Genomic DNA, 14,536 nt, shown 5'->3' on the forward strand with positions numbered 1-14,536 from the left:
GAAATCCTGCCCAAAAATGGAGGACCCAGGGTAAGATGGAGGGCGTAGTCCTCGCCCTTTAAAGGACAGTGCGGTAGGATGATGCTAAGCAAGAATGTCAAATGGAGCAGGCTCTTCGTGAAATCTTACAAGTACTTACAACCATTGTTCTTTTCCCCTGCAAATACAAAAACCATGAAGCAAAAAGTAAATGGAGAAGAGCCATTAGCCTTATTTATATTTGGAACAGAATCTAGAAACAAAATTGTAATTATATTCTTTTCCTCATCTGTGTTTAACAGCAAAAATTCTTCTGGGCTGTGGTCCTCTTACCCCCATCTTTACCTCCCCCATTCTCCTTGTGGTCTCTTCATGAGGCCCTTCGTGTAACCTGACAGCAGGGGTCACCAATCAAAAGCTGCTCCCAGGTTGCGGGCTCACATTGCCTGCCTCTCTGCAGTTTTTCAGGCCCTGGAGGAGCCCCCACCAGCATGTTGCTTTTGTGGGGGAGTGGAGGAGAAAGTCCCCATAAAAAGACAAGAAACAGAGTAGAGAGGACCCGTGCTACCGACCCAAACCATATATTCTAAGGCATAATTAGGTGGGTTGTAAAAGCTAAGTCACCCAATCCTCCAGCCACCAATACTTTTCATTCTAAAAGTCATATTTCTTGTTTCTTTTACTTGAAACAGAATAAATGATTATACTCAAGGTCCAAGGTTTGAGTTTCTGTTTAGAACCAGAGAGGAAACTCAACTTAGATCCTCAGCTTGACTTTACTGGTCCCCATGGTCCTGGTCACAGCTGTCATTGCAGAGAGACCCCCGTCTCTACCCCTCTCCCTTCATGCCCCCACCTGATGCTGGAACCATCTCATTTAGAACAGCTCTGAGGACTTAGGGGAAGGGATGTGGGGCAGCAATTCCCTGGGGCCTAAACAATGTTAATCATGAGAGCTGATGTTTAAGATTACTCTAAGTGACACAGATACTCATGTGTTCTTATAAATTCGTGTGTGTGTGTGTGTGTGTGTGTGTGTGTGTGTGTGTGTGTGTGTGTAGAGAGAGAGAGAGACTGATTGGTGGATGAATTGATTGATTGATTGATTTAAAGCCTTCTAAAGCACAGGGTAAAGACTGCTCTGCCCAGGATTTAGGATGGTACTACCCTACATCAGCATTCAACAAGCCTTTTCCAAGTTCATGCCCGTCAGCCCATTAATCATGATATGGATCAACCGGGCCAGGATGTCCTGACTTTATCGATGTGTTCCTTTAGAAGACTGCTGACGGGGTTTTTCTCTTGTTTTGTCCATTAGGAACTGGTGAAAGTGGCAAAAGCACCTTTATCAAGCAGATGAGAATTATCCATGGGTCTGGTTACAGCGATGAAGACAGAAAGGGGTTCACGAAGCTGGTTTACCAGAACATATTCACCGCCATGCAAGCCATGATCAGAGCCATGGACACCCTGAGGATACAGTACCTGTGTGAGCAGAATAAGGTACAGCGCTTGTGGGGCGTTGCCCTGTTTGTGATGACTTGCTTTCCTACTCTGGTCAGCAGATGTTTCTGAACAAAAAGATTTACTGGGTGTTTTGGTCAGAGGCCAAAAGAAGCTCTTGAGCTCAAACTCCAGAGACGTGTGATGAATGTAGTTGGCCCTGTGGTCTTCTTTATGCTGGAGTTCTAGCACGGCAATAGCGCGGGGCTACCCCTGTGTGGGGATTCAGAAATGTGGGCAGTTGTTTAATTTGCTTATTTCAGGCACTGAGAACAGGAAGGCATATGCATTTTCTCCTTCAGCTAAGATACCTAGTTAGTTTTTCAGTGGAGCAATGGAGACCTTGGGTTTATAAGGGCCAACTTTTTGAAGAATTCCCAGTCTTAGGAAATATTTTCACTAAAGCCCTGTAAACTACTCAGAGAAAGCAGTGGGTTTTGTTTGTTTATTTTGGGAGCTAGCCCTTCTTGGGAGTTAAGTGATAGCTTATGTGAGTGATGCTTATATCCCAGCCAGCAGCGGGCCCTGATAAAGTATTGGTATCAAGCTCTCATTGGCTTTCATATCACCACTGGTCATTTAAAACACAAATCTGTGTAAGACCATGGGGAATAAAGGGCAGGATCATGGGAGGAGGAGACAACATTTTATGTGGTATATTGGAATGCAAATTCATTGGACAATACTATGCCTGAGTTCATTAGGAATCTGGATTAGAAATAGAATTTATTTAAAATCATACCAAATTACTACATGACGTGATGATAAAAAGAAAAACTCTGTCTAAGATGAGTCTCTTTTGGGTCTGTTAAAAAGAAATATAGCTGCTAAAAAGCCAGAATTGAGTGGGCTTTAGTATAGATCCCAAGGACAGCTTTCTCATGAACTGGTGGCACCTGTGTTCATATGTGCTTTATATATATACGAGAGGCAAACTTTGTGCAGCGGGGGAGTGGGGGGACAAGGGGACGGGTCCCTCAGTCCAGCCTGCACCCTATTGCAATCTGGAACCCCTTGGGAAGGGTCCCTAGGCCTGGCCGGCGATCAGGGCCTATGGGGGTTTTCCTTCCCCCAGCTGCGGTAGCTGGCCCTGCCCTTGCTGATGCTTGCACCCCTCCCCTTCTCTCGCCCCACCCCCCCCCCAGCCACCGGTCGCCTCCCTCTGTGGGCAACAGGCATGGAGTGCGATGGCTTGGCTAGCCTGCGCCTCCCTCTGTGGGGCAATCAATCGCCGGGGCTCCGCCATCGATAGCCCAGCAGAGGGAGGCCCCACTCACTGGGGCTCCGCAATCACGGAGGCCCCCCCCCCCCCGCCCATTGATTGCTTCCCCCGGCTGGTGGCCTGGGCCTCCCTCTGCAGGGCAATCATGGGGCGATGGCCAGGCCCCCTTACCAATCGCATCGCACCTGCCTTGGCTGGCCTGGCGCCAGTGTGTGTCATAGCGTGGTCATCCTGGTGGTAATTCTGCTGTTTGGTCATTTGGTCAATTTGCATATTACACTTGTATTATTATAGATTATACAAAGACTTTCAAAGCAATTAGTCCAAACTTTTTATTTCTTAGTGACTGGATTACATAGAAAAACACAGCATGCACCAAATCTTAGACTTACTTTTACACTGTGTCTGTAAGTTCATGTCTACCACCATTTCCTTGCAGTCTTGAAGGAATGTATTTTGCCTATAGCTTCAACTTTCAACAGTGTTACACTGAAAAGTGTGTGTGTTGAGGGGTTTAGCCTTTACTGTATCTGGTGCCAAGTAATGTGAGAGGTGCATGCCGAGCCATTGGGAGATTCTGGAAGTGACACTGATGATTCTTTTGCACATTGGTTTTGAGTACACGCTTTCTATCTTTTGAACCTATCCCATTCTTTTTTAATCACCCTGTACAGGTATTTTAAAAATTACGCCATCTGCGAAAATTTAGAATCAGAAGAGGTATGTCAGGAATATTCTTGTGGTTTAGTTTTCTGTTTGTTTGTTTGTTTTTCTGTTCTAACATGTATTTGGTTTCTCGGTCATAGTAGGGTGACCGGGGCAAGCTTGGAATTAGGGGTGGATTTGTAAACAGACCTATTGGGAAGAAAATGCTCAAGTGTATGTCAGTTCTGCTTACCTTGGCAACGTGTTTGTCAAACCCAATCAGACTTAGTAATCAAGGTCTCTGGGTTTTTGCTTTGTTTTGTTTTTCCTCAAGGTCTTCTGGTGCTACTCTGAGTTTATGTTTTGAACAAAAAGGTTTTATGGGGTTTGACATTCTACCACTTTCTCCTTTTCTCTCTCTCTTTTTTTTTTAAATTATCTTTATTGTTGAAATTATGTTGAAAGTATTACAGATGTCCCCCCCTTTTTTTCCCATTGACCTCCTCCACCCACACCTGCCCCTCCCAGTCCTTCATCACACTATTGTCTATTGTCTTATGCATGTAAATTTTCTGCTTAATCTCTGCCCACCCATCCACCCCACCTTCCTTCATCAGTCTGTTCCATGCCTCTATGTCTCTGGATCTATTTTGTTCATCAGTTTATTTTGTTCATTAGAATCCACGTATGAGTGAGATTATGTGATACTTACCTTTCTCTGACTGCCTTATTTCACTTAGCATAGGGCTCTCCGGGTCCATCAACGCTGTTGCAAATGGAAAAAAGGGAACTTTTCTCTTGATCTTAATTCTTTTTCACCAGGCCATGTCCACTTGCCTACTACTCTGTTAGTTTCCCACAGCTGCTGTAACAAAAGACCTCAAACTGGGTGGCTTAGAAGAGAAATTTATGTGGCAACTGAAGGCTAGAAGTCTGAAATTAAGGTTGATTGGTTCGATGGGAGACTGTGAGGGAAACTCTGTTCCATGCTTGTCTTCTAGCCTCTAGTCCTTGCTGGCGACCTTTGATGTCCTTTCCAGTCTCTGCCTATCTTCATAGAGTTCTTCCCTGTGTGTGTGTCTGTGTTCTGTCCGTGTCCAAATTTCTTCTTCTTATAAGGATGCCAGTCATTGGATGTAACTGGATTACATCTACAAAGATAGTTACTTTCTGAGGTTAGGGTTTGCATGCATTTCAGACGGATGCTATTCAATTCAGTAGAGTCTGCCTCCATTCATATCCATCCCACAAGCAAAATATATTTCCCCTATTCCAGTAATCCTCAAAGTCTTAATCCATTCCAGCATCAACTCTGTCTCATAGCTAATGTAAATATCAACTCACAAGGCCCTAAATCTCATCATTTAAATCATCTAAATCAGGGATGGTATATGTCAGTTATATGGCATATTGGAATATGGATTCTGGATTTGGTCCATTCTGGAGCAGAATTCCTCTCCTTCCACAGACCTGTGGAAACTAGGAAGCAAGTCCTGTGTCCTCTTCACTTATATATCTGGCTCCATTCTCAATGCCTCCTTTCTTTCTGCTTTAAGTACCTACTTTCATGCCTCATAAACTTCCTCTTAACCCTCGGACATATGCCTGGGATGAACCACATGCTGAAATGGCCTAAGGAAAGGCAAAAGATTCAGTGGAAAGAACATTGGATGGGTTCCTAAAAATCTGGGCTCTGCTCATGGCTCCCCTGTGGGTCTCAGGCAGGAGTCGGCAAACTTTTTTCTGTAAAGGGCCAGAGAGGAAATATTTTTGGCTTTGAGGGCTATACAGTCTCTCTGGCAACTGTTCCGACTCAGCCATTGTAGTGCAAAAGCAGCCATTGGCCATGCATAAACACAGGAATGGGACTGGCTTGTAAACTCTATTGGCAAAATGTAAAAGCCACTCTTAACTCATGGTCCGGACTAAAACAGGCCACAAGTACATTAAGTCCATGGGCTGGAGGTGCCCACCCTAGTCCTAGGGCAGTGATGGCGAACCTATGACACGCGTGTCAGAAGTGACACGCGAACTCACTTTTTTGGTTGATTTTTCTTTGTTAAATGGCATTTAAATATATAAAATAAATATCAAAAATGTAAGTCTTTGTTTTACTATGGTTGCAAATATCAAAAAATTTCTATATGTGACACGGCACCAGAGTTAAGTTAGAGTTTTTCAAAATGCGGACACGCCGAGCTCAAAAGGTTCGCCATCACTGTCCTAGGGGAAGCCATAAAACATCCCTGGTCTTTGCATTTCTCCACCTGGTCAATGCAGCCCACACATGCTCTGTCTACTTCATAAGCCAACATGGGCAAAAGGAAGTGCTTTGCAAATTAAACAGCACTCAAGAATTATAAGGTATTATTGGGGCAAGTTCAAAAGCCAAAAATGGACTCATTGTTTAGGTCAGGGGTGGGCAAACTTTTTGACTCGAGGGCCACAATGGGTTCTTAAACTGGACCGGAGGGCCGGAACAAAAGCATGGATGGAGTGTTTGTGTGAACTAATATAAATTCAAAGTAAACATCATTACATAAAAGGGTACGGTCTGTTTTTTTTTTTTTTTTTAGTTTTATTCATTTCAAACTGGCCGGATCCGGCCCACGCGGGCCGTAGTTTGCCCATGGCTGGTTTAGGTCATTTTCATCCATTCCTTCTCTATTGTTTTCTGAATAATTTTCTCTGTGGGCTAAAACTGATGACTAAACATGGAACTATAGCAAAGTACCATACTCATTTAAGTCATAAAATGATAAAATTAGTGTTTTCTTGAAACAGTTGATTAGTGAGGACAGGGTTGAACAAAGTCTTCCTTAGGTTTCATTTTTAGTGGTGTATTGCTTCCCTCAATAATTCTTTGCTAAGAATTTCGTTTGATTATCTTTTATGTATTTATTTATTGATTTTTTTGGAGCTGGGAACACTTTCTTAACAGAATATATAAGGAAATGAAGAGTGATTTTTTTCTTTAAATGTTTGCAAGATTATTGCTCAGCTAGGTTGTTTAAAGTCTGCCTATTCAGACAGGCTGCTTATGAAAGAAAAATTATCAGGAGGTAAGTTCAGCATTTGTTTTTTAACCAACATATCTTTTCCAATTAAGATTGAGCCTTGCCCTGGCTGATGTTGCTCAGTGGTAGAGTGTCGGCTCACAGGTTGGATTCCCAGTCAAAGGCGTGTATCTGGGTTGCAGGTTTAATCCCTTGTGGGAGCCAACCAATCCATGTGTCTCTCTCACATTGATGTTTCTCTCTCTCTCTCTCCCCCTCCCTCCCTTCCACTCTCTCTAAAAATTAATGGAAAACTACCCTAGGGTAAAGATTAACAAAACAAAACAAAGGTAGAGCCGTGAAGAATATTTTCTTCTGTTTTGCCGTCTTTTATTTGTAAAGAAATGATTCCTATGTATTTGTTGGTAAGCCTCACTTAGGAATGTCTCTCAGGAGTGCTGTATGAGCACATTAGAACTTATGACTTCTTGAATAAATATTACAAAGGCATGTGCTCAGTGGCAAGGCCCCTACATTTGAGCTAGCTTATAACTCACTCTCACTAGTGATGATTTCATTGAAATCCGAAGAGCCTCATATTTTTGCTGTTTGTAGTGTCTCCAACTTGGAAAATTCTCATTCTAGACCTGTCCTAGAAGCAAATCTTTCTGATCCCTTAAAGGTTCTGCAGAATCTGCCTGAATGATTTAGATGCAGAAATTCCCAAGAGCAAAGGACAGCCTGCCCAGCTTCTCAGAAGACTTTTAGCTCTCTGTTCAGTGGGCCCCAGAAAAAAGAATTAGGTCTGTATGGGCTCTCGGGCAGCAGCCCCCATGAAGATGCTTTTAGGAGCTCTTTATGATACCGGGGTCACATCACACTTGCATATGTTACACAAATTTAATTGCAAAGGCTCCTCACAAAAACATTGTTAAAAGGAAAGTTAATAATTAAACAATTATTTGCCTACCATTCTACTGCAAGTACCTAATTTGGAATTCAGTGTTTCTAGAAGTATTTGAAAGTGTTACAAATGTCCCTTCCTTCCACCAAAGGTATTTTTATCTATCAAGACGGTAGCTTACCAAGTATAAAACTTAAACATCAAGTGTCCACCTTGACAATTAAGCAATCAAGTCTAGTATTTATGGGGCAGGATCACAGAGGATGACATTTTTTTAATGCCCAAGAGAGCTCTGATAATGTCCCATCTGTGTATATACGACCCGTCCAGCTTAACTGTTCATTCTCAGGAAGCAAGAGGCTGCAGCTCCGGACGGTCTATTAAACACTCACGTGAGGAAACCGGGCCCAGTGAAGTGAAAGGAGTCGATGGATGTCACTTTCTGTCGAAGAGTTTCTCAGGGCTTCAAGTATTTTAAGACGAACTCTTCTTTTCTAATTTTGTAAACATCTGTTTGAATATATGTTTCAGTCCTCCTTCCTCATCCAATTTGAAAAGTCAGATTCTCCAAGAGCCCCTGGGACTCGGGAGGCCCATGTTCAGACGTTGGCGGGAGCCCAGGGTGCTGGTCCTCTGGCAGATGCTCAACTTGGGCGCTTTCTTCCCGTGCCCCATTGGATGGTGAAGCCGTGCTACTAAGAACTTAGAGTACCAGCTAGTGTCGCAACAGCAGCAAAATTCTCCACCAACATCCCAGGTTGGAGCGTTTTTACTTACCCACTCGTTCTTTGATTAATCAGTGTTCACTGTAGTGTAAAAGTTGCTATAATCAGAGCTTGAGATGTAAGATTTTGGAAAATGGCAAAAAAAAAAAATGTAAAGGAGAAAGAACCGGTTTTCTCCTTAATCATTATCAGAAGTAAATCTGACCACCCACTCCCACTGAGCCTGACTTGAGAGAGAGGAGGTTACTTGATCACTGAAATATTAATTTCTTCCCCTACCTCAAGGCTAGCACATCCTACCACATCCAAAGAAATGCTTTTACAAATCTGGCAAAAGGGGGAAATTTCACAAAGTTACAGACAGTCCAGAAACTAGTGTGACCATCAGTCTATGTGAACATCGACCCATCTGTCCCACATATGTGGAATGATTGCCTTGAGTCTTTTAAATTCCATCCTATTTTGCTGCTATCTTAAAATATAATGGGGAACATGTGAAAGACCCTCATGATTCAAAGCTCTTTAATAAAAGCTAGAATCATAATTATGATGCTAGTAAAGTTCTTGTGAGATCTGAAGTCCTTCACAGTTTGCTTTCTCCTCCTGGTAAAGCTGGCCTCTCATTTTCTGAAGGTAGAGAGGTGACAGGTGTGTCAGTGCTGCTCTGTATCCCCGCCCCCCCCGTCCCCTCCCCCAGCCCTGTCCCCCTTAGCCCTGCCCCCTTAGCTCTGCCTGCTCTGAGCACCTAGTTACCTCGCTGACTTGTGCCAAGAGGTAGATTACCCTCCAGATTTGTTTGGGAATCCTGCCAAGGGAGTCATGTATTCATCTGGCGTTATTGAATTTAAAGGTAGAGTTTCTCATTAATTGGTTAGCTCTGCAATAGTACCCTAGGCAAACATTCTAGAAAGCATCCTCTCTGTAGTTAAAGATTTTTTTTTAAAGCTGGGGACTCAGATGGGATACAGCCACTAATCCAACAGAAACAAATTGTTAAACGTGTGCGTGTGTGCGCGCGCCTGCCTCTGCACACACGATGGGTGTGTTTATCAGTAAATCTACTTTTAGAGTAAAAGCCGTATTCATTAGAAAGCAGAACAATAAGCTTTCTTTTTTTTTTTTTCTTCACTGACACTTCTTTTTGGAAGCTCAAATGTTTTGAGACATTGTATCTCATATACTTCATCTCGATTTCTGACACTTAAAAAACTCTGTCATGTTTAATTAAGACTTATCTAAATGAATGTGAAATAGCTTTCACATTGGTACTGTGCTTTGTATTTCCCCTAAATGAAAATATTTTGGCACTTTCCTATCTGTAATTAGATGTAAAAATTTGTTTTAAGTTCACCATTTACAAGATCTGGTTAGGAAATTGTTTGCTTTTGTGTGTGACTGTGTAACTTATTAAGGGTAGAAATATGTAGAAAGTTTGTTTAGATTCTCTTTTAGAAATAAAAGACACTTCAAGTCTTTTAATCATTTAAATAGTTAAGGTGGAATTAGTTGCAAAAAGGTTGAGGATGATAGGAACAAGTCTGCTGGTATTTTAGCCTCTAGGCTCTCTGCCTTCTTTTTATTTTTTGATGAGAGAGGATGGGAGGGAGGGAGGGAGGGAGGGAGGGAGAGAGAGAGAGAGGGAGAGAGAGAGAGAGAGAGAGAGAGAGAGAGAGAGAGAGAGAGAGAGAGAGAGAGACAGGCAGGCACTGAAAGGTCCATGAAGGCCAAGGACATGTAGCTTTTATGCACCTTTGCAGCACCAGCTCCTGATATGGATGCAGGTAATTTGCCAAAGGCCTATCTACTGAAGAGCCAACTTCTGGGACAAAAGAATCTGATTTTTTAAAAATGAACCCAACAGGTGATCTGAGGGCCACCTGTGGCCTTTCCTGAACCTGCCTCTGACATACTCTCCAGCCTCCTTTGCCCTCCCTATTGGTCTGTGGTTCTGGCACCGCCCGTGCCTCTCTGTTTGCTCATCTGTTTGAATATCCTGACACTCATACATAGCCAACTTCATCTATTTATCTTAAACACGGCTTCCAGGACTGTAGCAGACTTTCTGTGCCAACCTCCCTTTTCCAACCCCTGTGGGGTTAGGCACTCTTTCCAGTGTACCTATAATACCTTGCATGGAGCATATTACATTGTAATTATTTATGCATCACTCCCACTTCAGACCAGGAGTTCTTGGAGATTGGAAATCATGTCCTGTTCCTCTCTGTATCCTTGTGGGCTCCTTAATTGTTAGTGAAGTCACATTCAAACCTTGTGTGAACATAACATCCTCAATTCAAAGCTGCCTGAGGGCTTTGTGCCAGGGTGATAGTCACAACCTTGGAGGATTGCTAAGCTGTTCTTGCACATGATACGTGTTTGTTTTCTTACCTTTGGGATTGTGACACCAGGCAAAAAGGAACAGAGAGTCTACAGGGCCATGTTTTTCTTTTTCCAAAGAAACACTTGGCAATTGGAACTACTGCTTCTGAGATGCAAGATAAGCAGGAAGCCTGGCATAGTCATGGGGCTCAGAAGCTGTGGAGGAAACATGGGGTTGGCCGGATCAGCTCCTGGGATGTGTTTGGGGAGCAGCTAATGTCCTGTGCAAGTTAAGTCAGTGGTGATGACTCCTCCTAAGCTGAGTCACCAGGAGGCTGCTTTGGAACCCCACGGGACCAAAAAAACCCGGTGCTGTAAGGAAGAATGGCTGGCTTATTAGTTGGAAGAGAGAGTCAAGGAATTGTGCTACAACTCAGCAATCTAGTTGTAAAATAATTGAGAAATCAGACAAAGGAGTAAGGCATATGGTGACCAAAATATCATGTTTGCTGGTCTAAAGCTAAGGGTGGAGAATGTGGCTCATCACTAAGCCCTGTGACCTTTCTAATGAATACTTAGAATGTGACCGACTTACCCATGAAGTCACTGTCAGGTCAGCAAGACCCCCGGCCTCACCCCCAGGGCAGGGCTCTAATAGCATAGACAGGGTTGGGGGCAGAGGGCAGAGGGCAGAGTGTTACTCAGCTGACATGCCTCCACTTGGAGAGCGTCCTGTGTCACCTGGGTCATAGCACTTATCCCACGCCATCGCTACCCATGCCTGAGGGCAGGCACTGAGATGAGTGTGAATCTGTCAGGCTTTTTTGAAGAGCTATCGTTGTATCCTCAGCACTTCTTCAGTGTGGATACTGTCAGTGTGTGGAAACTGAGGCTTATTGGGGTTAAGGTACCTGGGAAACAGAGCCCAGCTGCCTGACTCCCCAGGCCCAGCTGTTAACATCCGTGCGTCAGGTTTCCCTATGGGGAAGATAAGGCATGTGCAGTGGGAGGTCTTAGATCTTCCTTTAAAGGTTGGATTATAAAAGCAGTAAATTATATGAAAGGAGGGCTCTCTTTCTCAAAATCTCGGGTCCTGGCCCCTTTCAAATAATTACTTTCTCCCTGGCTGGGCTTCAACCTGCTCACACAACTGTCAGTGTTATCTCTGTCAATATTTACACACACACACGCCAGGCAATGAAAACCCCCAGGAATATCAGGATTGTGCATCTGCTGGATGAAGTTTGAGGATTGAAGAGCTTTCTTTTAAGTGGATTTGAAACAGTTGCATGGAGAATATTTTTAATTTTTTTTTATTTCCCTAGAGGAGAGAAGTAAACAAGCCAGAGATGATTTTGAATTTATTTTGCAAATTGAAACAAACAAAACATGGCAGTGACCTTCGAACCAGTGCCAGAGAGTCAGGAAAGATCAAGTACAACCTGAAGGGCATGTTCTGATGCTGCTGTAAGTGGGACTCATTTAGCTTTGATATTCTGTCTGGATTATGTCTCAAATGCAGTTATGTTTTAACTTGTCACACCCCCAATTTATTCAGACTTCCAGACCTGCTCACAAGTTTGGTTTCATTCAGTTGGGGAAAACACAGGAGGCCACCCAGCCAGTGTGGCTCAGTGGTTGATTTTGTTGACCTAAGAACCAGGACATTGTGGTTCGATTCCCAGTCAGGGCAACATGCCTGGGTTACAGGTTCGATCCCCAATGTGGGGTGTGCAGGAGGCAGCCCATCAATGATTTTTCTCTCATCATTGATGTTTCTATCTCTCTTTCCCTCTCCCTTCCTCTCTGAAATCAATACAAATATATTTAAAAAATAAAAATAAACATAGGAAGAGGAAGAGGAGTGATGCGATCACGATCTCTCCTACCTACCCTCAGGTTGCACGTCCAAATTCTCTATCTCAGGGAGCTTGTGCAAAGGGCCCGGGTGGAAAATGGCATGTCTTCTGATTTCTGTGCAACTTCAGAAACACTTGGACTGGCACGTGGGTTCTAAGAGTGAGGTCTGTTCTGGTGAGCAGAGCAGGGGTCAGAACAGTGCCTTAGTGGCTGGTGAGCTGGATAACTTGGGCAAATTCCTGGCCCTCTCTGAACTTGCTTCCTTGTTCGTAAATGAGGGCACTGGGTGAAATGGCTTTTAAATTTCTGAACTATAGAGACATGAAGGACTTATATTAGAATTGGAGGATAATAAAGTAAGGGCATTCTGGAGTTTCATGATTATGATCATCTTGAGGAGGTTTTTTAAAACCTCTATTCCCTCCTGACTTAAAAAAAATATTTTTGAGATGAGAAAATGTCTGTGCCCTGGGACCTTTGGCCCTGAGATTCAAATCTACTGGTCAGTTCTAATATGGAGACACTTTGGCCCCTTCCCGACTTTGGCCCCTTCCCGACTTTGGCCCCTTCCCGACTTTGGCCCCTTCCCGACTTTGGCTAGTTCTGAGAGGATCTGTCCTTTTCCCCAAGGGCTGTCTGGGCTGCTTCATCACTTATCAGATAATCTTAGCATCCTAGAACACCTCCGGACAAGATGCCTCCTCACTCCTTCCCCCACCCCCTGGACACTTCCAACCTAACTCCCTACACATCTGTTCCGAGAGCTGCCTCCTAATTATATCCTAGGAGCCTGATATAGAAAGGGCCAAAGGGAACATTCCTTCTCTGTCTCCCTGGCTATCCCAGGGGCATCTTGGGTCATGGGTGGAGGCTTGCTCCTTGGTGAGATGCCCAGAGGCCACTGACTGGGAACCAAAGCTCAATGTGCAACGGGACCCATCTGAGGGCAGAGTGCATTGGCATAGGAACCGCGGGTTATTCCCACCGTGTTCAGGCTCATCTGTTTAAATATGACCAACAATTCTTGGTTAGTATTGAGATAAATTACTCATCTCATCTAAAGTTCTGTGAAGTGGAAGCCCTAAAGCGTCACCTCAATGAGAATATATACAGAGATTCATCCTTAATCCCACTCAAAAAGTAGGATTGCAGAGTCAGTATTTCAGAGCCTGAAGGAACCCTCAACTCTCTAGGTCAACCCAGATCTCTCCATGGGTAACTAACCGCAGTCCAAAGTGGCCCAATGATGTACTCAAGGCAAGTTAGAGGACTGGAGAGAATCTCAGGGGGGTTGTTTCCTGTCACTCTAGCATGGATCTACACCCGAGTCTTCAAGTGAGGTTCTGAGTTTTGTAACATCAGCTTGTTAGAAGTTGAGATCATAAATTGAGGCGGCATTTGAAAAGTTCTCTCCCATTTTAATTTATGCTTTCTATAGGTTAGCGTGTCTTTGTTTGTTTCTTTGTTCTTCAAATAACTGTTCCTCTCAACTTTTAAAAAGAAAAATTTCAAAACTTGAAAGAATAGCACATGAACACTCATATACCCTCAGCCAATTGCTAATATTTTGTGATACTTTCTAGCTCTATCTCTCCTCTTTTTGCACATGTGCCAAGTGTGTGTGTGCACGCACACACACCCACACACACACCCACACACACACACTCTTAATTTTTCTCTGTTTGTAAATTTATCTTAATTGTTGAAAGTATTACAGATGTCCCCTTTTCCCCCATTGCCCTCTCCACCCTGCTGCCCACCCTCCCAGGCCTTCACCACGCTATTGTCTATGCCCATGGGTTATGCATATAAGTTCTTTGGTTAGTCTCTTCCTACCCCACCCCCTTTCCCTCTGAGATTCGTCATGCTTCCATGTCTTTGGATCTATTTTGTTCATTAGATTCCACATATAAATAAGGTCATGCGATGCTTTCTTTCTTTGATTGGCTTATTTCACTTTGCATAATATTGTCCTCCATGTTACTTTTTCTTTATGTAAGTAAAAGTCCACTGCAGACATCATGATGTCACCCTTATATGCTTCACGAAGTGTCTCCTCCAAACAAAGGCATTCTCCAAGAGTACCGTGAGCACACCCAGGAAAGTTTACTTTATACCTACAATATTATACAATAGAAAATGCAAGTTCAAATGTCTCCATGTGCCCCCAATATGTCCTTTACAGATTTTTTTTGTCTTTTTAATCCTCACCTAAGGATTATTTATTTATTTATTTATTTATTTATTTTTAGAGAACGGAAGAGAGGGGGAGAGACAGAAATGAGAGAGACACATCGATTGGTTGCCTCCCACACAAGCCCTGGTCCGAACCAGGGACCTAGCCTGCAACCAAGGTACCTGCCCTTGACTGGAATCAAACCCA

The 14,536-nt window shown here is 43.5% G+C and overlaps 1 protein-coding gene across 3 annotated transcripts in view; it reads left to right on the forward strand.

Moving 5' to 3' along the window:
* The window catches only part of GNA14 (G protein subunit alpha 14), a 140,311-nt gene that overhangs the window by 75,320 nt on the left and 50,455 nt on the right, over window positions 1-14,536 (forward strand). For all 3 annotated transcript variants that reach the window (XM_036330779.1, XM_036330777.1, XM_036330778.1), the window contains exon 2: window positions 1,298-1,482. In XM_036330779.1, the coding sequence (XP_036186672.1) occupies window positions 1,298-1,482 (185 nt within the window). The remainder of the gene's footprint in view (window positions 1-1,297; window positions 1,483-14,536) is intronic.

Source organism: Myotis myotis, unplaced genomic scaffold (assembly GCF_014108235.1).
Source record: "Myotis myotis isolate mMyoMyo1 unplaced genomic scaffold, mMyoMyo1.p scaffold_m19_p_12, whole genome shotgun sequence".
Taxonomy (NCBI): Eukaryota; Metazoa; Chordata; class Mammalia; order Chiroptera; family Vespertilionidae; genus Myotis; species Myotis myotis.